General features: G+C 39.4%; 1 protein-coding gene across 5 annotated transcripts in view; it reads right to left on the reverse strand.

Annotated features, from left to right (window-relative positions):
* LOC133639730 (gastrula zinc finger protein XlCGF57.1-like) overlaps positions 1 to 26,442 on the reverse strand; it is a 51,630-nt gene that overhangs the window by 8,153 nt on the left and 17,035 nt on the right. For 2 of the 5 annotated variants that reach the window (XM_062033297.1, XM_062033296.1), the window contains one exon: positions 16,368 to 18,572. The exons of 1 other annotated variant lie outside the window; for it this stretch is intronic. In XM_062033297.1, coding sequence (XP_061889281.1) covers positions 16,978 to 18,572 — 1,595 coding nt within the window. In that variant the 3' untranslated portion in view covers positions 16,368 to 16,977. Of the gene's footprint in view, positions 1 to 6,689; positions 7,161 to 16,366; positions 18,573 to 26,442 lie in introns of those variants that run through there. 2 more of the 5 variants (XM_062033299.1, XM_062033295.1) reach the window with 2 other exon arrangements.

Raw genomic sequence — 26,442 nt, forward strand, 5'->3', positions numbered from 1 at the left:
GACATTTTAAATTTCCGCGAAACTTCCGGTTGAAAACGTCTATGTATGATGACGTATGCGCGTGACGTCAATCGTTGAAACGGAAGTATTCGGACACATTGTATCCAATACAAAAAAGTTTGGTTTTCATCGCAAAATTCCACAGTATTCTGGACATCTGTGTTGGTGAATCTTTTACAATTTGTTTAATGAACAATGAAGACTGCAAAGAAGAAAGCTGTAGGTGGGATCGGTGTATTAGCGGGTGGCTGCAGCAACACAAGCAGGACTTTGACTTGGATAGCAGACGCGCTATCCGACGCTAGCCGCCGACCGCATTGATGATCGGGTGAAGTCCTTTGTCGCTCCGTCGATCGCTGGAACGCAGGTGAGCACGGGTGTTGATGAGCAGATGAGGGCTGGCTGGCGTAGGTGGATAGCTAAAGTTTTTAGCATAGCTCTGTGAGGTTCCGTTGCTAAGTTAGCTTCAATGGCGTCGTTAGCAACAGCATTGTTAAGCTTCGCCAGGCTGGCAAGCATTAACCGTGTAGTTACATGTCCATGGTTTAATAGTATTGTTGAGTTTCTGTCTATCCTTCCAGTCAGGGGTTTATTTCTTTTGTTTCTATCTGCATTTAAGCCCGATGCTATCACGTTAGCTCCGTAGCTAAAGTGCTTCGCCGATGTATTGTCGTGGAGATAAAAGTCACTGTGAATGTCCATTTCGCGTTCTCGACTCTCATTTTCAAGAGGATATAGTATCCGAGGTAGTTGAAAATACAAATCCGTGATCCACAATAGAAAAAGGAGAGAGTGTGGAATCCAATGAGCCAGCTTGTACCTAAGTTACGGTCAGAGCAAAAAAAGATACGTGGTGTGGCTGTTTCAAGATGCAAAATAAGAAGGCACTTGAAGAAAAATGGGCTGCATGGTGCCTCCTTATTGTGCATCTTGAAACAGCCACACCACAATTTTTCAGAGAGTCTGTATTTCAGTTGAAGTTATTTGTGGATTTTTCTTTGCATCTCCAACAATTTTCCGGGCAATTGTGGCTGAAATCTTTGCTGGTCTACCTGAATCCCTCATTTTCCACTTCTTAATCAGCGTTTGAACACTGCTGATTGGCATTCTCAATTCCTTGGATATCTTTTTATACCCCTTTCCTGTTTTATGCAGTTCAATTACCTTTTTTCGCAGATGCTTTGACAATTATTTTGCCTTCCCCATGACTCAGAATCCAGAAACATCGGTGCAGCACTAGATGAAAGATGCAATGGTCTGTCAGAAGTCCAGAAACTCACTGACCTTTTATACACACACATTAATTACAAACAAACAGGTCACAGGTGAGGATTGGAACCGTGATTAGCCATTCAAACCTGTTTGTGTCTACCTTTGTGCATGCTATCAGATCAAAGTCACTGGGGTATGTAAACTTTTGATCAGGGTCATTTGGGTACTTTCTTTTGTAATTTTGATTTAAAAAGAGAAAACACAGTTGTTTGCCAATAAATAGCTTCACACAACCATTAAGCGTGAGTGGAAGAAAAGTTTTTGTGTTATCATTCATATTCTCTGAAGAATAGCCAAGAAATCCTAAATTCTCCCAGGGTATGTAGACTTATGAGCACAACTGTGTGTATATATATATATATATATATATATATATATATATATATATATATATATATATATATATATATAAGATAACCCAGACACCATCTTTGTAGTCATTTTTCTCCTGCGTGGACATCCGTCTTTCTTTACAATGAGTGAAGCTGCACGAAACCTTGTGTCTGCAATTGTAAATAATTTAGTTTTTAAGTTTTGTGTTTCTTGTAGAATCTATATAAAGTAATATACATTAGCCTATTGTTAAAATAATGAAAAAAAACATCATTAAATATATTTGTTTTATTGTATTGTTACATTAATAGCTGTTGTATTAGGATGGCTTGTTAAACATTTCATAGGATTTTCAGAGGGAGGAAAAACCAAGACATTTAATATAAAATGTAAAATGAATAAATACATAAAAAGAAAAAGAAAAAAAATGGTTAAAAGCCATCGTCCCGGGGAGCATTTAATTTCGTCCCGTGCATTTTTTTTACCGTCCCCGGGACGGCGGGACTACGTTAATTAGTTAGTTACATTTTATTGTTTGCATTATTTGTTTCAGCATTGCACTTTGAAGATGGTCCCTCAGCTCTTTGACAGCTTTGGCTCTTTTTCAGATCAGCAGACGGACTCTATGTCTTTCTTATTTACAGTATATATGAACCTTTTTCATTTCTATTCAGACTTCCATATATATTTAATTTCCTTAACGGCTTGTCATAATATATATATATATATATATATAAATATATATATATATATATATATATATATAAATATATATATATATATATATATATAATTTATATACAAGCCAAATTATCCCGATCCAGATATTACTTTAATTCAAGTAATTAAGTAATATTTCCAGGGCTTGAATTTACAAACTATTTTAGTCACATATGTGCCCAAAATGTAATCTGTGCAACTTCAAAATATTTGGGAACAAACAATTATTGTATTATGAGCGAAAGTGGTGGCATTAGCCTCTATGTTGTGAATGAATAACATAGAGGCTGTCACAACTGGGTGAAGTCTGGTCTGGGTTTGGTCTGGTTTCATGTTTTGTCATTTCCTGTTTTATTTTGAAATGCTGACTCTCCCTCTCGTTTCAGGTCACTTGCCCTTCCTCCTGTTTCACTGGTCTGACGTCTTTCCTGATTGCCTGATTGCGCCCACCTGTGTCACCCTCCCTCATGTGTATAAATGTCCACAGTGTCCAGAGTCCTGTTCCGGTCTTGACAGTACACTCTGGCCACTGTCAAGACCGGAACAGGACTCTGGACACAGATGCAGGAGTTTGACAACAAATATTCATTCCAAACAAGGGAAAGGGTCAAAAAGGGAGACCAAAAGCCGATCTTACCTAATCTCTAAACTAACAAAATCTCAATGAACTCAAAACGCTCCAGCTGCGGAGGGAAAAAGGTTGCAAAGAGAACAATATGCAAAAAAGCAACAAAAGGCGCTCCAAGGGAGGCAATTCTAAACAACTAATCTTACCTGACAAAAAGGGTACAAAGAACGTGGCAATGGCTGTGGACATGGACGCTGGAGGTTCGCACAAAAGACTCTGGCACAGGACAGAAGGAGGATGAGACATTTATACACATGAGGGAGGGTGACACAGGTGGGCGCAATCAGGCAATCAGGAAAGACGTCAGACCAGTGAAACAGGAGGAAGGGCAAGTGACCTGAAACGAGAGGGAGAGTCAGCATTTCAAAATAAAACAGGAAATGACAAAACATGAAACCAGACGAAACCCAGACCAGACTTCACCAGGTGTGACAGAGGCTAATGCCATGACTTTCATTGTGTTTCAGTGTATCTTGAAGGATCATGCAAGTCATTGTTTCTTGTTGATGCTGTAAACAAAATGTCACCATGTTTGCTGTTGTACTGAACACAGATTTAAAATAAACCCACTGAAATAATAATAATAACAATGAATAATTTCTAAGTCTTTGTTAGCCGTTTGTGAAGATTTGTGCTCGTGCGCTACGTTCGCTCGCATCCTGTGCATCTCCTGGGGGCTAAGCCCCCCCTGTCCTTAAAAGCTAGTGACGCCCCTGGTGATTATTACATTTAAACAGAAGTGTAGAGAGAAACACGTCACAATAGAAAGTTCCTAAATAAAAATGTTGTTCATGGAATTATTGAAACATTTGTAGGATGTATTTATGATTTTTACGAGAATTTGATAGAATTGAATACATTCTGAGGCCAGCGTGGTAGGGCGGCCGTGCAAGCAACTCGACGGTTTCCAGGTTCGATCCTAGTCACTTCCGTTGTGTCCTTGAGCAAGGTACTTTACCTACCTGCTCCCAGTGCCACCCACACTGGTTTAAATGTAACTTAGATAATGGGTTTCACTATGTAAAGCACTCTGAGTCACTAGAGAAAAGCGCTAAATAAATATACTTCACTTCACTTAAAAGGGAACCACACTTTTATTTATTTTGCTTATAAAGAACACACATTTTTTATTTTTTATGCATTCTAAATAGTAAATACATGTGATCCAAAGTCTGCTTACAATAGAAGCTATTAGAGTCGCACTATTCTGCCTAGAACAGGGTCGGCAACCCGCGGCTCCGGAGCCGCATTGACCACTCTGATGCGGCTCAGCTACATACATGCCGACCCCCCCGATTTTCCCAGGAGACTTATGGATCTCAGTGTCTCTCATAGATTACTTCCAGGGAAAAATTAATCCTATTTACACTATAATTACTAAATAAAGGGCGTGCCCTAATTGCACTGCAGTAATTGTCCTCTATAGCATTTACATACAGCGTGCCAGTCCAGCCACATGTTGTTATTACTTGCACACACAGGAGACAGCAAAGCATACTTACTCATCAGCCACACAGCTTACACTGACGGTAGCCGTATCAAACAACTTAACATTGTTACGTTACAAATATGCGCCACACTGTGAACCCACACCAAAAAAGAATGAAAAACACATTTCTGGAGAACATCCCACCGTAACACAACATAAACACAACACAACCATTACCCAGAATCCCATGCAGCCCTAACTCTTCCGGTCTACATTATACACCCCCGCTACCACCAAATCCCCCCACACATCAACCCCCCCCCCCCCCCTCTCTGTGCGTTGGTTGAGCGGAAGAGTTAGGGCTGCATGGGATTCTGGGTATTGGCACCGTCAGTGTAAGATGTGTGGCTGCTGAGTTAGTACGCCTTGCTGTCACTTACGTGAGCAAGCTGAAATTGCATTCTACGTGTGGTCGAGCAGGTACACCGTTAGGGCGGACTGTAGAGGGCGCCAAATGCAGCGTCATCACGCTCTGATATTCGGGAGTCTCCCGGGAAAAATGAGAGGGTTGGCAAGTATGACGCTATCAAGCGCCATTCAGTCAAAACTCGCGGGCTGCACTAACATCAAATTTCCACATTAAAGTGCGTGCCGGTGCGTGTGTCGGAGACCCCTGGTTAACATAGCACAAAGCATTTAAGCTTTGTATGCGGTGTTTTTCATTTTAAATTTAAATTTTTTTTTGTGGCTCCCATTACTTTCTTTAATTTGTGAAACTTGCCAAAATGGCTCTTTGAGTGGTAAAGGTTGCCGACCCCTGGCCTAGAAAGAACTTAAAGGCCTACTGAAATGCGATTTTCTTATTTAAACGGGGATAGCAGGTCCATTCTATGTGTCATACTTGATCATTTCGCGATATTGCCATATTTTTGCTGAAAGGATTTAGTAGAGAACATCAACGATAAAGTTCGCAACTTTTGGTCGCTGATAAAAAAGCCTTGCCTGTACCGGAAGTAGCAGACGATATGAGCGTGACGTCACAGGTTGTGGAGCTCCTCACATCTGCACATTGTTTACAATCATGGCCACCAGCAGCGTGAGCGATTCGGACCTAGAAAGCGATGATTTCCCCATTAATTTGAGCGAGGATGAAAGATTCGTGGATGAGGAAAGTAAGAGTGAAGGACTAGAGGGCAGTGGAAGCGATTCAGATAGGGAAGATGCTGTGAGAGGCGGGTGGGACCTGATATTCAGCTGGGAATGACTAAAACAGTAAATAAACACAAGACATATATATACTCTATTAGCCACAACACAACCAGGCTTATATTTAATATGCCACAAATTAATCCCGCATACCAAACACCTCCCCCTCCCGTCCATATAACCCACCAATACAAATCAAACACCCACACAACACACTCAATCCCACAGCCCAAAGTACCGTTCACCTCCCCAAAGTTCATACAGCACATATATTTCCTGAGTTTATAAACATAATAATAATAACATTTCTCTGATGATGCAATTGTTGATGACTGAAGTGTTGATACCAACCAAACCTAACCCCCCCCCCATATCCCACACCCCGGATTGTAAATAATGTAAATAATTCAATGTATATACTCTGATGATTATCTTGTGTGATGACTGTATTATGAAAATAGTATATATCTGCATCATGAATCAATTTAAGTGGACCCCGACTTAAACAAGTTGAAAAACTTATTGGGGTGTTACTATTTAGTGGTCAATTGTACGGAATATGTACTGAACTGTGCAATCTACTAATAAAAGTTTCAATCAATCACACATTGTTACAAACTGACAGGAACATCAACCTCAAACTGTCTCGTTTTCAAGAAGAATCTAAATGAAAGCATTGCATCATCCCCACAAGACAAAGTATCTTCCTATTAAGTTCAAGTTAAAGTGCCAATGATTGTCACACACACACACACACACACACTAGGTGTGGCAAAATTATTCTCTGCATTTGACCCATCACCCTTGATCACCCCCTGGGAGGTGAGGGGAGCAGTGGGCAGCAGCGGTGGCCGCGCCCGGGAATCATTTTTGGTGATTCAACCCCCAATTCCAACCCTTAATGCTGAGTGCCAAGCAGGGAGGTAATGGCTCCCATTTTTATAGTCTTTGGTATGACTCGGCTGGGGTTAGAACTCACAACCTACCCATCTCAGGGCGGACACGCTAACCACTAGGCCACTGATTTACCATCTATTGAAGAAAAGTGTTAATAATCAAATATAAAGTTAGTAAACATGTGAGAGTAAGAAGTCAACAAACCTGTTCTGTGTAACACAACTTGATGTTTCTTGAAAACAGCGTCCAGTAGTTGATAGTTCTCCTCTTTTGTTCTAGAAAGTTCCGCCTCGTATTCTGCTATCGTTCTTTCTAACACTACAAATATTTCTTCAACGGCAGCAGTTAGTCGCTGGTCCACCAACGCTCTCAACATGTGTAATGTAGACATTTTCACACAATCACAACACTTTACTCTCACACTTGATCACTACTTAGCGATGTGTTGATAACTTCTGTTAGCAGCTAACAAGCTAAGCTAACTAGCGAGCTAAGCTAACTAAAGGAGCACGAGAAGCAGCAAAGTGCTTCTAGCACATCGAGACGATTTTATCCTTGAATAAATAATCAAAGATGTATTTTATACGACGTAAATATTTCAAACTGGAGAACAAATAATAAGACTGACTTATTAGCGTCCTTCTGGTTTCTTTCTGCTTCAATGTGCTTTCACGACAGTTGGCACGCTTGACGTTACAAGACGGTTCTGCTCTCGTCTATGACTGCTCTGCTCTCGCGAGATGTGTCATGCGCATAAGACTCAAAGCTTTGTAGTAAATCAGGAGCGTGATCACTTTTAGATTTTCTACATTTATTTTGCATTATTGACTTTGTTAAAACTGTTGTTTGTAATAAAATGATTAATTTTATTAGTGTGTTGTAATTGTTACATTAAGTAAAATGATGTGTATATTGTTGTATTATTCACCAATAAAACGATACATTTTGGTCCTGTGTTTTATTCTGATGATAATGAAAAATGAGGTAAAAGGCAAAGTGAAAGTGAAACTAAGCTACTGCCTCTCGCCTACACGTCAATTTATCGTGCGGTAGCCAAAAGTCACCAGTAGATGGCAGTACAGTATTGTAAAGTCCTACATATAGTACCATTGAAATGTTGCTGCTCATATAAATAAAACGCTAAATCCTTTATTTTTGACAAAATACCTCTAGTAGTGATACAAATGTGCTCTGGCAAAATAATCTTATTTCCTTTGTTTGGCTTGAAAGAAGCTATGAAAATAAACATGACAAAAAATGAGTAAGTCTCCGCCAATTTAGTTTTTTTTTAAAAGTTCTCAGGAAGAAAAAAAGGTTGTAGATGATGTGAAAGGACCAAATCCTCTGTTTAATAATAATACGAAAAATAATAATCAATGTTATTTATAAGGTGCCTTTCTAGAGACGATACAAACATTACAACATTGAACAATATACAACAGAAAATGTCAGTTTAGACAAGAAACTAGAAATAGCTGAAATGAAAGTGAATAAGCATTCTGGAATAAGTGTGTTCTTGATTTGAAAAGGCTACATGAGTCCATATTGTGGAAGTCTTAATGTTCCAAAAATATGGAGGGTCAAATGGGACAAAAACTAAACAAATAAATACATCTTTAAATAATTACTTAAAGGTGGTAATTCATTACAAATGGAATTAAATACATAAATGTATTTTATCTTTCAAACTCAGCCATCAAAGTCAGTGGGCGGGTCCTAACATCCGATTGGTTCCACCGACCAGAGAGAATAGCGGTTGATATCTTCGTCCGAAAGTGAGGAAATTGTTACATCTTTGTAACTGTTTTGGACTTAAGTTTGCTTGTTATCTGTATGTGGTATATAAGTTCCTGTCCTGTGCCCTTATTTGGTGTTTTTCACTTCCTCGTGCTGTTCACAGGCTTCCGGGACACACCTGTACCATGTTGCCAGTCAGTCTCCTATGTCAGTCCAGCCCTGTCATCCAGACAGCGTCGGATCACTGCTTCAGGTATGTGTGTTGTTTCCGGTACAAAATGAGTTCTGTCTCTTGTGCATTTACTTCTGCACTCGCCTTCTTTTGTTTTCTCTGTCGGAGTATCAGCGCTGGGGTCCAGTGCACCACACTTTTGTGTTGTCGCTCGCTCCTTCGGCGGAGTGCTTTGGAAGTCTTCCCGGCCCGGAATGTTTACAACGGGGGCGGGAGCGAGCAGGCGGGCGAGCAAGCGAGGGAGGCAGGGAGCGAGGGAGGCAGGGAGGGAGGGAGGGAAGAAGAGCGTGTGTGGGTGTCGTGGAAAAGCGGCACAATGTTTCTCTGCTTGCATCACGCAAGTGACGTCAATGCATACTTGCCAACCTTGAGACCTCCGAATTCGGGAGATGGGGTCGAGGTGGGCGGGTTTGGGGATAGCGGGGGCGGGGGGGATTGTGAAAGGATCCTGCGTGTGTTTAATTTGCAGGGCAAATAGCGGGGGGTGTTTTTGTAGCCCGGAAGAGTTAGGGCTGCAAAGGATTCTGGGTATATGTTCTGTTGTGTTTATGTTGTGTTTAGGTGTTTGATGTTCTCCGGAAATGTGTTTGTCATTCTTGTTTGGTGTGGGTTCACAGTGTGGCGCATATTTGTAACAGTGTTAAAAAATATATAAAATAAAATATGACCACCCTCAGTGTGACATGTATAGCTGTTCCTCAAGTATGTCTTGCAATAAGTAACATGTGTCTGCAGAAGCCTCATACATCATGTGTATGGGCCGGCACGCTGTTAGTATGGTAAAAAAGTAGATGCGGTGACAGGTTCCAGAGGACACTAGCCTTAAACCACACCATGAATGGTAGATTCCTTCAGCTCCGCACACAACGTTGTCAAGCGCCATTCATCGCGGGCCGCACTAACATTAAAATGTGGGGGCCACACAATAACGTCTCGCGGGCCGCAATTGGCCCGCGGGCTGCATGTTTGAGACCCCTGATTTAGAGTCTACATTTAAATGTGATGAAAATGAGCTAAATGTGAGAAAAGTCAGGTAAATGTGAGAAATATATCTGCTACAAAAGTGTGACTGAACTTTTACATTCGGCATCCTATAATCGCCACACAAAATGACTTGGCTGGCCACATTTGACCCGCTGGTCTTGGATTTGTGTGTGAAAATGTACTAAGAACTTAGTCTTATCTTCTTTTGCTACTTTACAACTTGAGTTAAATCATCACTTCCTGTCTCCGCCATGTGTAGCTTTAGCATACTTAGCTGTTCCTTCTTGCACTAATCTGTGCATTTGCAAAGTTTCAAACTTTTTTTCAAACTTCTAAAATTACATTTCTCTAAATTAAGGCAGCTTAGAAAGAGTGATTTGAATAAAAACAATAAGCCCAAAATTACTGGTATTTTGTTTTGATAGAGTTGCAATCTCACAAAAAGTAAGTAAGGACAAAGCATTGCTTTTAATGTCATCCAGTATTAGTTTTTACAGTGTAAGTACATGAATATATCATATATATATATATATATATATATATATATATATATATATATATATATATATATATATATATATATATATATATATATATATATATATATATATATATATATATATATATATATATATATGTATGTGTGGAGAAAAAAAATCACAAGACTACTTCATCTCTACAGGCCTGTTTCATGAGGGGTTCCCTCAATCATCAGGAAATAATGATTGAGGGAACCCCTCATGAAACAGGCCTGTAGAGATGAAGTAGTCTTATGATTTTTTTTCTCCACACATACATATATTGCACTCTACCACGGTATTGAGCACTATTTTTTTGGATAATCTAATTAAGACATCCATCCATCCATTTTCTACCGCTTATTCCCATCGGGGTCGCGGGGGGCGCTGGAGCCTATCTCAGCTACAATCGGGCGGAAGGCGGGGTACACCCTGGACAAGTCGCCATCTCATCGCAGGGCCAACACAGATAGACAGACAACATTCACACTCACATTCACATACTAGGGCCAATTTTTAGTGTTGCCAATCAACCTATCCCCAGGTGCATGTCTTTGGAGGTGGGAGGAAGCCGGAGTACCCGGAGGGACATATATATATATATATATATATATATATATATATATATATATATATATATATATACAGTATATATAATTTAATGTCATCAAGTATTAGTTTTTACAGTGTATGTATATTAATATATATATATATATATATATATATATATATATATATATATATATATATATATATATATATATATAATTTAATGTCATCCAGTATTAGTTGTTACAGTGTAAGTACATGAATATATATAATATATATATATATATATATATATATATATATATATATATATATATATATATATATATATATATATATATATATATATATATATATATATATATATATATATATATATATATATATATATATATCAGTGACGTGCAGTCAGGGGAGGCAGGTGAGGCGGGGCCTCACGTGCCATCAAGGAAAGAAAAAAAATTTAAAAGGAAAAAAATGCATTAAATTGTTATATGAATCCAGCGATTTTACTATAAAGTTATTTTCCATTTAACTTCACCAGTTTTAGATTATTTTTATTCAAAATCGCTGAATTTTCACATTTGCCGTTCAAATACTGAGAAGAAACTTGCGGTGATCAGCAGCCAGTTGAGCCTCACCATGGATTGCGCAATGACTCGGCTAACTGCTGGCCTGCTGTGCAGTGAGAGCGTATTGCTATATGAATTATATTATACATTTCCATAGTTTAGTTAGCTGAGGTATATAATGTACAGTGTATTTTGTCAACAACTGTATGTGTGTAACCTATTTCTTGTGTTGAGCAATCATAAAACAGCTGCAAAGACGCACTGGCTTAGGCTCGCAGTAATCCCGCCTCATGGTGGTAGAGGGCGCTAGTGATCCCAGGGATCATTTTTGCGACTACTCGGCTGCAGAATAAGTGACAACAAGCAGCAACAGTTAGCGATCGTTTATTTTTTCCTCTCGCCTGGACTTTTAACATGGAGGATTACATATCTAAAATAAAACAGTTTTCTAAACTGGACTTTCAATCGAAGCAGGAGGTAATAATCAAAGGAAGATCTTCATCGAGACAGAGAGACTTTTAAAACTGAAGAAAGATAAGGAAGACTTCTATAAACAAGTTATTGATGCTTTTGTTCAGAAGGAGCGGCGCATGGACGTCATTTATAAGTAAAGGTAAGACCATAATAACGTTTCTTTTATTAAATGGGCTTTTTTGTGTGCTACAGTTTGTATGTGTAAAGTTAAATTAAGTTCAAGTACCAATGATTGTCACACACAATAGGTGTGGTGAAATTTGTCCTCTGCATTTGACCCATCCCCTTGCTCACCCCCTGGGAGGTGAGGGGAGCAGTGGGCAGCAGCGGCGCCGCGCCCGGGAATACTTTTTGGTGATTTAACCCCCAATTCCAACCCTTGATGCTGAGTGCCAAGCAGGGAAGAATGCTGGTATGAGCTTTTAAACATAACCCGTTAACTGCTGCCAATTAAATGGTGAATAAGATACTCTTTAGGGTTCATATGTTTGCAAATCTGACTGTGATGAAGTCAGTGCCTCACCAGCCATGAACCTCACCGCACGTCACTGATATATATATGTATATATATATATATATATATATATATATATATATATATATATATATATATATATATATATATATATAATTTAATGTCATCCAGTATTAGTTTTTACAGTGTAAGTACATGAATATAGCCCATGTGACATACTCCACTGCAGTAGATGGCAGTATGCACCTTTCATGTCATTGCTGCAAGCTGCCGTTAAACTAAAGGAATAATTAGTCAAAGGTCCTTTGATATGAAAGAGCTGCTACTTGAAAGAGCAGGATCTTTTAAAGCCGGATCGTTCACCAACGACCCATCACTAGGTGTTGGCAGGAAATGCTAACGTCTTCATCTCATCTCTTTTTGCACTCAAAGGGAAAAAATGTGTCAATTCCAAAAGGTGAGAATGTTGATGGATCAGCGACTAAATGTTACTGTAGAAGAAATATTTGGAGTGTTGGAAAGAACCATAGCAGAGTACGAGGAGGAACGTTCTAGGACAAAGGAGGAGAACAAAGGTCTAGAAGAACTACTGGATGCTGTTTTCAAACCTCAAGTTGTGCCACACAGAGCAGCTTTGTTGACATCTTTTTACCTTATCATGTCACCTAAAAGTCCATTCAAAAAGAATCAACAGCTTGTATATTGCTTGCTAAATTATTGTATTACACTCTTGATTTGGGAATTTTATTTGACATTGTCTTCATGATGATTATCCTGTAGAAACAACATTGTTTCTTTTACATTTTGCTATTGGAGGATGACACCTTTTTAAAATTAGTGATTTATCTATTTTCTATTTTGTATAAAAATCATTGTGTTGAAAGCCTCTGCATGAATTTATATATAAAAACAAGTTGCAAGATGAGAATGTATGAATGGCTTTGATGTGTATATCTGGAGCTTTCTTTAAAATGAATAATTATATTTTGCTCAATAATAATATTTTATTAACAAGACATGAGGGAAGAAGTTTCTATTTTAACTCAGTTACATACTCAGATTTTTTTCTCACCTGTTTGAAACTCTTCAAAATTATATAATTGTATTCAGTCACGTGACTTTTTCCGGAAAGTGAAAAACGTGGTGGTCAACCAAGCCAAGATGGTTGTTGTGCAGCAACCTGTGTGCAAACTCTCTGAGTACACAAAGGGCCTAGATCAGGGGCGGCAAACATACGGCCCACGGGCCGGACCAGGCCCTCCAACAGGTTTTATCCAGCCCGCGGGAGGAGTTTGCTAAGTACAAAAATGAGTCGAGATTTTTTAATGCAAGAAACTGCTGTTCTAAATGTGTCCTCTAGATGTCGCAATAGCAATTCTTTGTATCTTTGTAGATGATGCTACATAATGTATGTAAAACACAACTAAAACACATGTTAGCGCACCAGTCGGGGAAAATGAGCAAACTACATAATTAACATCCTGTAATTTGATTTTGATGTTATTTTTTTTATTTTTATAGATTGAAAATTAACACCAATGAGTTGACTGATGAACATTATCACATCATTGACTCTGCATCCATCAGTGTTGTGCAAGTATTTGAGTTCCATATGAGTTGGTAAATGGTGTTAGATGTAAATATAAACGGAATACAATGATTTGCAAATCCTTTTCAAGCCATATTCAGTTGAATATGCTACAAAGACAACATATTTCATGTTCAAACTCATAAACTTTTTTTTTTTTTTGCAAATAATAATTAACTTAGAATTTCATGGCTGCAACACGTGCCAAAGTAGTTGGGAAAGGGCATGTTCACCACTGTGTTACATGGCCTTTCCTTTTAACAACACTCAGTAAAGGTTTGGGAAGTGAGGAGACACATTTTTGAAGTTTCTCAGGTGGAATTCTTTCCCATTCTTGCTTGATGTACAGCTTAAGTTGTTCAACAGTCCGGGGGTCTCCCTTCTGCTATTTTAGGCTTCATAATGCGCCACACATTTTCAATGGGAGACAGGTCTGGACTACAGGCAGGCCAGTCTAGTACCCGCACTCTTTTACTATGAAGCCACGTTGATGTAACACGTGGCTCGGCATTGTCTTGCTGAAATAAGCAGGGGCGTCCATGGTAACGTTGCTTGGATGGCAACATATGTTGCTCCAAAACTTGTATGTACCTTTCAGCATTAATGGTGCCTTCACAGATGTGTAAGTTACCCATGTCTTGGGCACTAATACACCCACATACATCACAGATGCTGGCTTTTTAACTTTGCGCCTATAACCATCCGGATGGTTCTTTTCCTCTTTGGTCCGGAGGACACGACGTCCACAGTTTCCAAAAACAATTTGAAATGTGGACTCGTCAGACCACAGAACACTTTTCCACTTTGTATCAGTCCATCTTAGATGAGCTCAGGCCCAGAGAAGCCGACGGCGTTTCTGGGTGTTGTTGATCAACGGTTTTCGCCTTGCATAGGAGAGTTTTAACTTGCACTTACAGATGTAGCAACCAACTGTAGTTACTGACAGTGGGTTTCTGAAGTGTTCCTGAGCCCATGTGGTGATATCCTTTACACACTGATGTCGCTTGTTGATGCAGTACAGCCTGAGGGATGGAAGGTCACGGGCTTAGCTGCTTACGGGCAGTGATTTCTCCACATTCTCTGAACCCTTTGATGATATTACGGAGCGTAGATGGTGAAATCCCTAAATTCCTTGCAATAGCTGCTTGAGAAAGGTTTTTCTTAAACTGTTCAACAATTTGCTCACGCATTTGTTGACAAAGTGGTGACCCTCGCCCCATCCTTGTTTGTGAATGACTGAGCATTTCATGGAATCTACTTTTATACCCAATCATGGCACCCACCTGTTCCCAATTTGCCTGTTCACCTGTGGGATGTTCCAAATAAGTGTTTGATGAGCATTCCTCAACTTTATCAGTATTTATTGCCACCTTTCCCAACTTCTTTGTCACGTGTTGCTGCCATCAAATTCTAAAGTTAATGATTATTTGCAACAAAAAAAAATGTTTATCAGTTTGAACATCAAATATGTTGTCTTTGTAGCATATTCAACTGAATATGGGTTGGAAATGATTTACAAATCATTGTATTCCGTTTATATTTACATCTAACACAATTTCCCAACTCATGGAAACGGGGTTTGTACAAATATGTAATACTTCCATATTTCAAACTATCTAATCTATAAATGTAGGAGCATATTAACAAGATTGTTACACAAACAACAATGTCACACATGTTATACACTACCGTTCAAAAGTTTGGGGTCACCCAAACAATTTAGTGGAATAGCCTTCATTTCTAAGAACAAGAATAGACTGTCGAGTTTCAGATGAAAGTTCTCTTTTTCTGGCCATTTTGAGCGTTTAATTGACCCCACAAATGTGATGCTCCAGAAACTCAATCTGCTCAAAGGAAGGTCAGTTTTGTAGCTTCTGTAACGAGCTAAACTGTTTTCAGATGTGTGAACATGATTGCACAAGGGTTTTCTAATCATCAATTAGCCTTCTGAGCCAATGAGCAAACACATTGTACCATTAGAACACTGGAGTGATAGTTGCTGGAAATGGGCCTCTATACACCTATGTAGATATTGCACCAAAAACCAGACATTTGCAGCTAGAATAGTCATTTACCACATTAGCAATGTATAGAGCAGGGGTCACCAACGCGGTGCCCGCGGGCACCAGGTAGCCCGTAAGGACCAGATAAGTAGCCCGCTGGCCTGTTCTAAAAATAGCTCAAATAGCAGCACTTACCAGTGAGCTGCATCTATTTTTTAAATGTTATTTATTTACTAGCAAGCTGGTCTCGCTTTGCCCGACATTTTTAATTCTAAGAGAGACAAAACTCAAATAGAATTTGAAAATCCAAGAAAATATTTTAAAGACTTGGTCTTCACTTGTTTAAATAAGTTCATTCATTTTTTTACTTTGCTTCTTATAACTTTCAGAAAGACAATTTTAGAGAAAAAATACAACCTTAAAAATGATTTTAGGACTTTTAAACACATATACCTTTTTACCTTTTAAATTCCTTCCTTTTCTTTCCTGACAATTTAAATCAATGTTCAAGTAAAAAAATTTTTTTTATTGTAAAGAATAATAAATAGATTTTAATTTAATTCTTCATTTTAGCTTCTATTTTTCTGACGAAGAATATTTGTGAAATATTTCTTCAAACTTATTATGATTAAAATTCAAAAAAAATATTCTGGCAAATCCAGAAAATCTGTAGAATCAAATTTAAATCTTATTTCAAAGTCTTTTGAATTTTAAAAAAAACTTTTGTTCTGGAAAATCTAGAAAAAATAGTCATTTGTCTTTGTTAGAAATATAGCTTGGTCCAATTTGCTATATACTCTAACAAAGTGTAGATTGGATTTTAACCTATTTAAAACATGTCATCAAAATTCTAAAATTAATCTTAATCAGGAAAAATGACTAATGATGTTCCATAAATTATTTTTTTAAGTTTTTCTCTTCTTTTTTTCGGTTGAATTTTGAATTTTAAAGAGTCGAAATTGAAGACAAACTATGTTTCAAAATTTAATTGTAATTTTTTTCGTGTTTTCTCCTCTTTTAAACCGTTCAATTAAGTGTAAATATCATTAATTATTAATAACAACATGGAGTTAAAGGTAAATTGAGCAAATTGGCTATTTCTGGCAATTTATTTAAGTGTGTATCAAACTGGTAGCCCTTCGCATTAATCACTACCCAAGAAGTAGCTCTTGGTTTCAAAAAGGTTGGTGACCCCTGGTATAGAGTGTATTTCTTTAAAGTTAAGACTAGTTTAAAGTTATCTTCATTGAAAATAAGGACATTTCAATGTGACCCCAAACTTTTAAACTGTAGTGTATGTGCTGATGTGTTCAGAAAGTCAACATTAAAGTCTTGACAGTTTATTTCAAATCCTGCAGTTTCAATTGCTGCTGCTGTTCTCACCAGCACACTTGTGTTTCTTACACTGGTACTTATAAGAGAATCTTTCACCACACACACTACAACTCAACACTTTCTCTCCTGGGTGTGTTCTCATGTGTCTTTTCAAATGTTGACTTTGTGTAAAACCTTTACCACAGGTTGAACAGGAAAAAGGTTTTACACCAGTGTGTGTTCTCATGTGTACTTTCAAATCTTGACTTTGTGTACAACCCTTACCACAGATTGAACAGGAAAAGGGTTTTTCACCAGTGTGTGCTCTCATGTGTACTTTCAAATCTTGACTTTGTGTAAAACCTTTACCACAGATTGAACAGGAAAAGGGTTTTTCACCAGTGTGTGCTCTCATGTGTGTTTTCAAATGTTGACTTTGTGTAAAACCTTTACCACAGATTGAACAGGAAAAAGGTTTTTCACCAGCGTGTGCTCTCATGTGTACTTTCAAATATTGACTATGTGTAAAACCTTTACCACAGGTTGAACAGAAAAAAGGTTTTTCTCCAGTGTGTCTTCTCATGTGTACTTTCAAATATTGACTTTGTGTAAAACCTTTACCACAGTTTGAACAGGAAAAGGGTTTTTCACCAGTGTGTGTTCTCATGTGTATTTTCAAAGATTGACTTTGTGTAAAACCTTTACCACAGATTGAACAAGAAAAAGGTGTTTCACCAGTGTGTCTTCTCATGTGTACTTTCAAATATTGACTTTGTGTAAAACCTTTACTACAGATTGAACAGATAAAAGGTTTTTCACCAGTGTGTGTTCTCATGTGTACTTTCAAATATTGATTATGTGTAAAACCTTTACCACAGGTTAAACAGGAAAAGGGTTTTTCACCAGTGTGTATTCTCATGTGTACTTTCAAATATTGACTTCCTGTAAAACTTTTACCACAGATTGAACAAGAAAAAGGTTTTTCACCAGTGTGTGTTTTCTTGTGTACTTTCAATTTGTGACTTTCTACAAAACCTTTACTACAGATTGAACAGATAAAAGTTTTTTCTCCAGTGTGTCTTCTTGTGTTTGTTTTCAGATCACTATGGTATTTAAAAGTTTTGTGACAGTGAGAACATTTGAAGTGAGTGTTGTCAGTGTGACATGTCTTATCATCTTTAGAGTGTTCATCATCAGTGTCAGGAGAGTGTGACGTTGTGTCCTCACTATCTGATAGTGGAGCTAACATCTTGTCTGCTTGTGATCCTCCACAGTGGTCTCCATCAGCTTCTGTTGTCATGTGTTGTGTTGAGCTGCTGCTTGGAGGCTCCGCCTCTCTCTTCTCCTCACTCTCACCTTTGACCTCATCATCTTCACTCTTCACAGGCACACCAGTCACTGGAATATCCACCAGTCCTTCAATATGATCTCCCTCCTGACTGATGCTGTGTTCCTCCTCTTCCTCTTTAATGTGGGGGGTCAGTGAGTCTTCCTCTTCTTTTTTACAGGGAAGGGTCTGTGTCAAAGAGGAAAAGAATACACCAGAGAGTCCGTGGTGCCTGGTCTTCCTCTTTGGTGGATCCTCCAACATCCTGAAGCTACTCTCTTCTTTTTCAGGCAGAAGTTGTTCTTTACAGACATCTGCAGGACACAAAATGACAAACATGCTTGAAAAATGTCCAGATTTGCTCAGTCACATGAGGCATTCAGTAAGTTTACATGTACTTCAAATAACAAGTTAATGTACGAATTGGCCTGAAAACAAACACACTGCTGTTTACAACATTATTCACAGGAAAAGAAGACCACTTTTTATGAGGGGTGGGCAATATGGCCTAAAATCTGTCTTGCCATAAATTCCCTTCTGCCTGAGGTATGATGTATAAACTTGGAGAAAAGATTAGGTCGTTTACAGTGTAAATCTGTATTCCGTATTGTTAGCTCTGCTATGGCGCTATCTTGTGGTCGAGTTCGCTCACTGCGAGTGCAGTGGGTTGAAAGTGCATTTCCTTTTGCTACGTGCCATAAACCCGAAGTATGGTTTCTTCATTTATCTCGCCAAGCAACGTTTGTAAGTGTAACCGGGGATTTCCACTGGATGTGGAACGGCGGCGCCACGGCGACAGACTCGTTCTGTTTTTTGTTTTCAAGTCAGTGTGTCAGTTTCCACCACCTGGCTTCTATATTTAGTGGTCGACACAACAAGGCGATTCAATTGAGCTAAAATCTGCTCGTGTGGGACAAGAAGTCATGCATATACACAAAATAAATGATCCAGTTTACTTTCAAAGTAGAATATTCTGTTTAAGGCGGATGGTATTCTACACTTTGAAAATACCTAATGGACATGAAGTCCACTTGTCAAAGGTTTTCAGACCTAATTTCACCTCCTTGACACAAATAGACGAAGACATGCTGATTCTTTGGTTGGTGTGGCTCGTTTCTAGCCTAGATCCAAGCTGCACTGCAGCCGGGCTAGGCTCGCCTTCAGCCGTGGCCCAGGTTAGCATGGGTCCGAAGCCAAGGAGAGCGGTTAGCCCCCCTGAGGACGACATGGAAGAAATTAAGAAATCTCTTGAGTTCTTGTCGGCTGAGATCGCAACAATTGCTGACCAGCAAAAGAAAATCGTGGATCTGATGGGTGACATTCAGTCACTCAAAAGACTGAACACGGAGAAAGACAAAGCTATAAAAGTTTTGGAATGTCGCGTGGCCGACTTGGAGCAGTACTCCCGCATGAACAACGTGATCGTCAGCAGACTGACGACCAAACATCGGTCATACCCCAGTGTGGCAGCCCGGGAGAACAGTCCCGTAGGGCGGGAGGGAGTTCAATCGGAGTCGGAGGTGGAATCGCTGGAGCAGCAGGTGGTCAGCTTTTCGGGGAGCAGGAGGATCTCCGTGGACAGGAGCGACATTGAAGCCTGTCACACCCTGCCTACGAGAACCAAAGGAGCGACACCAGCGACCATCTTTCGCTTCACCAACAGAAAGAACAAGATTGCGATCCTAAAACAGGGTCGCAAATTAAAAGGAACGGAGGTGTACATTAACGAACACCTCACCAGAAGGAATGGTGAGATCGGCAGGCGCGCACGAATCCTGAGGAAGCAAAGCAACATTCAGTCTACATGGACTGCCAGCTGTAAAGTGTTTATCAAGCTGAATGGTACGACCCCAGAAGAGGAGAAAGTCATGGTCATCAACGACATCAGTGATTTGGACAAATTCGATATCTGAGGAACTATCTGCGGCGAGGTAGGACCCCACATGTGTCTACTCATGGACACTTTTCACACACACATAATGACTGTCACTCATTGTTTCCCTTTTTTATTCTTTAGTTTTTTTCATTCTTTAGTTTTTTGCTGCAGTTGCAGATGTCATGCCTATGTACTAGTTGGGCGTTGTTATATATGTCTACCTGTACGGCTTTTTATGCCTCAAAGCAGGCCTACACTACTGTGTTTCAGGGTCAATTGTAAAAAGCAATAGAAGTCATCAATCGCTCTCTCTCTTCATCATGGTTTCATACAACCTTAAACTACCCGGCAAAGGCCTGATAGCTCACTTGAATATCTGTAGCTTAAGAAATAAAATCCCTGATTTATGTATGATAATGAAGTCTAATGATACACACATTATGGCAATATCTGAAACCCATCTTGACTCCTCTTTTGAGGATGTTGAATTAGCTGTAGATGGATAGACAATTTTTAGGAAGGATAGAACAAGATATGGTGGAGGTGTAGCTGTGTATGTGCAGAGTCACATTCCTGTGAAAGTAAGACATGATTTAATGTTGGCTGATATTGAGGCCCTGTGGATCCAGGTTCACCTGCCACAGACCAAACCCATACTGGTTGGGTGCTGCTATAGACCACCTAGTGCAGATATAAAATACCAGGATTTAATATGCAAGATGTTGGATACATCTAGTGCAGGGGTCGGCAACCTTTACCACTCAGAGAGCCATTTTGGCAAGTTTCACAAATTAAAGAAAGTAATGGGAGCCACAAAAAAAAATTTAAAACTTAAAATGAAAAACACCGCATACAAAGCTTAAATGCTTTGTGCTATGTTAACCAGGGGTCTCCGACACACGCACCGGCACTCACTTTAATGTGGAAATTTGATGTTAGTGCAGCCCGCAAGTTTTGAGTGAATGGCGCTTGATAGCGTCATACTTGCCAACCCTCTCATTTTTCCCGGGAGACTCCCGAATATCAGAGCGTGATGACGCTGCATTTGGCGCCCTCTACAGTCTGCCCTAACAGTGTACCTGCTCGACCACACGTAGAATGCAATTTCAGCTTGCTCACGTAAGTGACAGCAAGGCGTACTAGGTCAGCAGCCACACATCTTACACTGACGGTACCAATACCCAGAATCCCATGCAGCCCTAACTCTTCCGCTCAACCAACGCACGGAGAGGGGGGGAGGGGGGGGGGTTGATGTGTGGGGGGATTTGGTGGTAGCGGGGGTGTATAATGTAGACCGGAAGAGTTAGGGCTGCATGGGATTCTGGGTAATGGTTGTGTTGTGTTTATGTTGTGTTACGGTGGGATGTTCTCCAGAAATGTGTTTTTCATTCTTTTTTGGTGTGGGTTCACAGTGTGGCGCATATTTGTAACGTAACAATGTTAAAGTTGTTTGATACGGCTACCGTCAGTGTAAGCTGTGTGGCTGATGAGTAAGTATGCTTTGCTGTCTCCTGTGTGTGCAAGTAATAACAACATGCAACATGTGGCTGGACTGGCACGCTGTATGTAAATGCTATAGAGGACAATTACTGCAGTGCAATTAGGGCACGCCCTTTATTTAGTAATTAGAGTGTAAATAGGATTATTTTTTTCCCTGGGAGTTATCTATGAGAGACACTGAGATCCATAAGTCTCCTGGGAAAATCGGGGGGTCGGCATGTATGTAGCTGAGCCGCATCAGAGTGGTCAAGGAGCCGCATGCGGCTCCGGAGCCGCGGGTTGCCGACCCCTGATCTAGTGATTAGAACAGAGAGATATATTTTACTGGGGACACAAACATTGATTGGTCCGCTATGTGCCCGCTGAAAAAGAAACTTATGGCTGTAACTAATGCCTGTAACCTCACACAGACCATTACACTACCAACCAGATCAACTATAAATAGAAATGGGCTAAAGTCATCCAAATGCATTGACCACCTATTCACTAATGTTCCTGATAAATGCACTAAAACAGTATCAATAGCTCTTGGCTTTACGGACCACAACTTAATTGCAATAAGGAGGAAGACCAAGCTCTCCAAAGCTCCTAGTGTGACTATACATAAAAGGTCTTATAAATATTTTAATGAAGTAAAATGTATAGATGATGTGAAACATGTTAACTGGGAAACTGTGTCTTGAGGAGGATCCCGAAGCTGCTTTGAGCACATTCATGAAGTGATTTTTGCAGATTGCAGATAAGCTCCTGTCAGGAAAACAACTGTCAAGGCAAATGGCGCCCCCTGGCTAGGGAATGAGCTCAAAGCACTTATGAAGCAACGTAACCAGGCTAAAAAGTTGGCGGACTCTTCTGGTCTACTTTCTGATGAGATGATCTATCGTAGAGCTGCTCTTAAGGTCCTCAATGATTTAATCGAGGCTGTAGACGGCAAGAAATATTGTGTCGCCCTATTTATTGATTTGTCAAAAGCATTTGACACAGTAGACCACAGTCTGTTAATTCAAGCCCTTCATCACGTTGGATGATCTAAAAATGCAGCTGCTTGGTTCACAGACTATCTCTCCAGCAGAACACAACGTGTACAGGTGGCTGGGACCACCTCTTCATTACTGGACATTACCAAAGGCGTTCCACAAGGCTCAGTGCTGGGGCCCATTTTATTTTCTATCTACATAAATAATCTTTGTAATAATTTGTCAAATGCAATGTACCATTTTTATGCAGACGACACCATTATTTATTGCTGTTCAACCTCCATCACTCAGGCTTTTGAGTTTTTACAAGCTGCTTTTGATGTCATCCAGGCTCGCTTATTTGATCTTAAATTGGTTTTAAATACAGATAAAAGCAAGGTAATGGTTTTCTCTCATTCAAGGGTGCTACTGGAAAATATTCCAAATATTGTAACATCAAATGGAAACCCTATAGAGCAGGTCTTAAATTACGAGTACTTGGGTTTTACTCTTGATCAGGAGCTTTCATTTAAAGACCATATTAACAACTTGGTCTCTAAGCTTAGGGTAAAGCTTGGTTTCTTTTTTAGAAATAAAAACTGCTTCTCTCTTAAAGTCAGAAAGAAATTGGTGACAGCAACTATCTTGCCTGTAATTGATTATGGAGACGTGCTTTATTTTAGTGCTTCATCTAAATGCCTCCAGTCCTTGGACACTGTTTTTCATTCAGCACTAAGATTTGTTACTGGCTGTCGTAGTCTCACCCACCATTGTCAACTGTATATGAAGTCAGACTTATCTTCATTGAGTGCACACAGATACACACATTGGCTGACTATCATTTATAAGGCTCTTTTAGGTTTAATACCTCCATACTTGTGTACTCTGTTACAAAGAAAAAGCAGCTCTTACGCATTACGTTCTAACAATTTGTATGTTTTAACTGTTCCTCATGTACGGACTGAATTTGGCAAAAGAGCTTTTGGCATTGCTGCCCCTATGGCATGGAATGAATTGCAGACGAAACTGAAACTTACAGAACTACTTCCATTTGGAGCCTTCCGTTCTGTCCTGAGGGACAAACAGCGAGAGACGTTTGCACAGTGCCTGTGTTTTTAAAGATGTAAATCTCTGTTGTTTTACACTTCTCTTATGTATTTTAAAATGTATGTCTTAATGTATTATTTTTGAAATTGCTCTGTGACATGTGCTGTTGACCTCTTGGCCAGGTCACCCTTGTGAAAGAGATCTTGATCTCAATGGGTTTTCTTATCTGGTTAAATAAAGGTTCTATGTAAATTAAGAAATCGTGTATCTAAAATAAATAGAGGTAATAAAAAGGTATATTATCAGACAAAGATCTATGACTTTAGACATGATGGAAAACAATTGTGGAAAATTTTAAATCAAATAATGGGAAGATCAGCATCATGTAAAACTAATTCGTATATAGAAGTTGATGGAGCTTACCTGACTAAGCCAATGGAAATTGCCACATATTTTAATAATTACTTCACAAACAAGGTGGAAAATCTCAGAGTGAATATGACGCCTTCTGATGGCTCCTCCTCATGCACATTAATTGAAAATCATATAATGAAGGGTAAAGATTAAGATTAAAGTACCAATGATTGTCACACACACACTATATGTGGTGAAATTTGTCCTCTGCATTTGACCCATCCCCTTGGGGAGCAGTGGGCAGCAGCGTCGCCGCGCCCGGGAATCATTTTGGTGATTTAACCCCCAACTCCAACCCTTGATGCTGAGTGCCAAGCAGGGAGGAAACGGGTCCCATTTTTATAGTCTTTGGTATGAAACTGCAGGTTTGATTTTGTACCCGTTAATAGTTCTGATATTGAGAAATTGTTGTTATCACTGCCATCTGATAAACCTGCTGGGACGGACATGCTAGATGGCAAATTGTTAAGAATTGCGGCATGCCATGTATCAACTCCGATTTGTCATATATTTAATAAATCATTAAGATATGGAGTCTGTTCTGGGGTTTGGAAGGAGGCCAAGGTCATCCCTCTACCCAAGGACAAAAATAAAGATTTTACTGGTAAAAACAGTAGACCAATAAGCATACTTCCTGTTCTTAGTAAATTAATGGAAAAAGTTGTTTTCAAACAAATTCAAGATTACTTTACCTACAACAAAGTGATGTGGTGTTCCCAGCATGCTTATAGGCAAGGTCACTCAACATCTACTGCTCTAGCTCAGCTGACTGATGACTGGCTGTCACAAATGGATGTCAAGAAGATGGTTGGTACTGTCCTGATTGACTTTAGTGCGGCATTCCATGTCATAGATCACAACATAATGATCTCCAAACTGAGAAAATATGGTTTTAATAGTAGGCCACTCTCTTGGATGTTGAGCTATCTATCAAGAAGATCACAGAGAGTGTGTTTTAATGGTAGCCTATCCGAACGCAAGTACAATTACTGCGGCGTGCCTCAAGGAAGCTGCTTAGGTCCTTTACTTTTTATTATTTTTACTAATGATCTTCCCTGTGTTACAACAAACACCAATATGGTTATGTATGCAGATGACACAACTCTGTACAGTACTGCCTCTACCTTAAATGACCTACAAAATAACTTAAATCAGGACCTGGAGAGAGTGTCACGCTGGGTAAATGATAGTAAACTTGTTGTGAATATTTACAAAACAAAAAGCATTCTTTTTGGATCCAGGCATATGCTTGTTAATGACCCACAGCTTCATATTTCAATGTCAAACATATCTATTGAGCAGGTCAAAAAAGCAAAACTGCTTGGTGTGCTATTAGACAGTCAACTGTCATGGTCCCATCATATTGATGGTATTTCAATGAAAATGGGAAGCAGTTTAGCCATGGTCAGGAAGTGCTCCACCTTCTTGACATCCTCAACAATGGCTCAAGTCATACAGTCCTTAGTTTTCTGTCATCTTCATTACTGTCCTATAATATGGTCCGCTACGACTAAGTCTGACCTGAACAAACTGCAACTTGTTCAGAACAGAGCGGCTAGACTGGTACTCAAATGTTCTTTGCGCACTAATATTTCATTTATGCATTCACGCCTGTCCTGGTTGTCTGTTGAACAAAAGATGCATTGTAGTCTCCTTATGTTCTTTAGAACTATCATTTTAGATCAATCACCAGATTACTTTTACAAACCGTTTTTAAAATCAACTAACACACATATTCATGACACTAGGAATGCCAGCAATGGCTATTTGGCACTTCCTGCTCCCAGGACCAATCTCCTCAAACATACAGTCATGTATAGATGTACATCATTCTGGAATGGGTTGCCATCTCACATTAATCTCTCACAAAAGTAAATTGTCACTCAAGACAGCTTTGAAGATACACTTATTGCAGCTGCCCACATGACATGAATTTTTAATACTGGTTTTAACTAGCTTTTTATCTTATGTTGTATTTTTCCATTGTATAATGTCTGGTAATGCATGTATTCTTTGTATTTTAATTTTGTATGCTCCTATATGGACCCCAGGAAGACTAGCAGTCGCCTGGGCGTCAGCTAATGGGGATCCATTCAATAAACAATAAAATGCCCAAAATTAAAGAATCATATAACAGGCATATCCCGGTCAGCTATATGGGGGCCTGTACTTCAGCGTTATATTAAAATGGCCATCTCTAACATTAAAGTGAGTGTCGCCAACACTAGGAAAATGTGTAGAGGAGAATTGCAAGTAGCCGAACCAAAGGTTGTGGATAACTGACAAGAGGCTCACTTTGTTCATGTAAGTCTGCTGTGAAATTAACAGGCTCAGGTGCTGAGAGCCATGCACAGAGTGAAACCTCTTAGTCCAGTTTAAAATCCAGAGACC

The sequence above is a fragment of the Entelurus aequoreus genome, linkage group LG22, assembly GCF_033978785.1.
Source record: "Entelurus aequoreus isolate RoL-2023_Sb linkage group LG22, RoL_Eaeq_v1.1, whole genome shotgun sequence".
Classification (NCBI taxonomy): Eukaryota; Metazoa; Chordata; class Actinopteri; order Syngnathiformes; family Syngnathidae; genus Entelurus; species Entelurus aequoreus.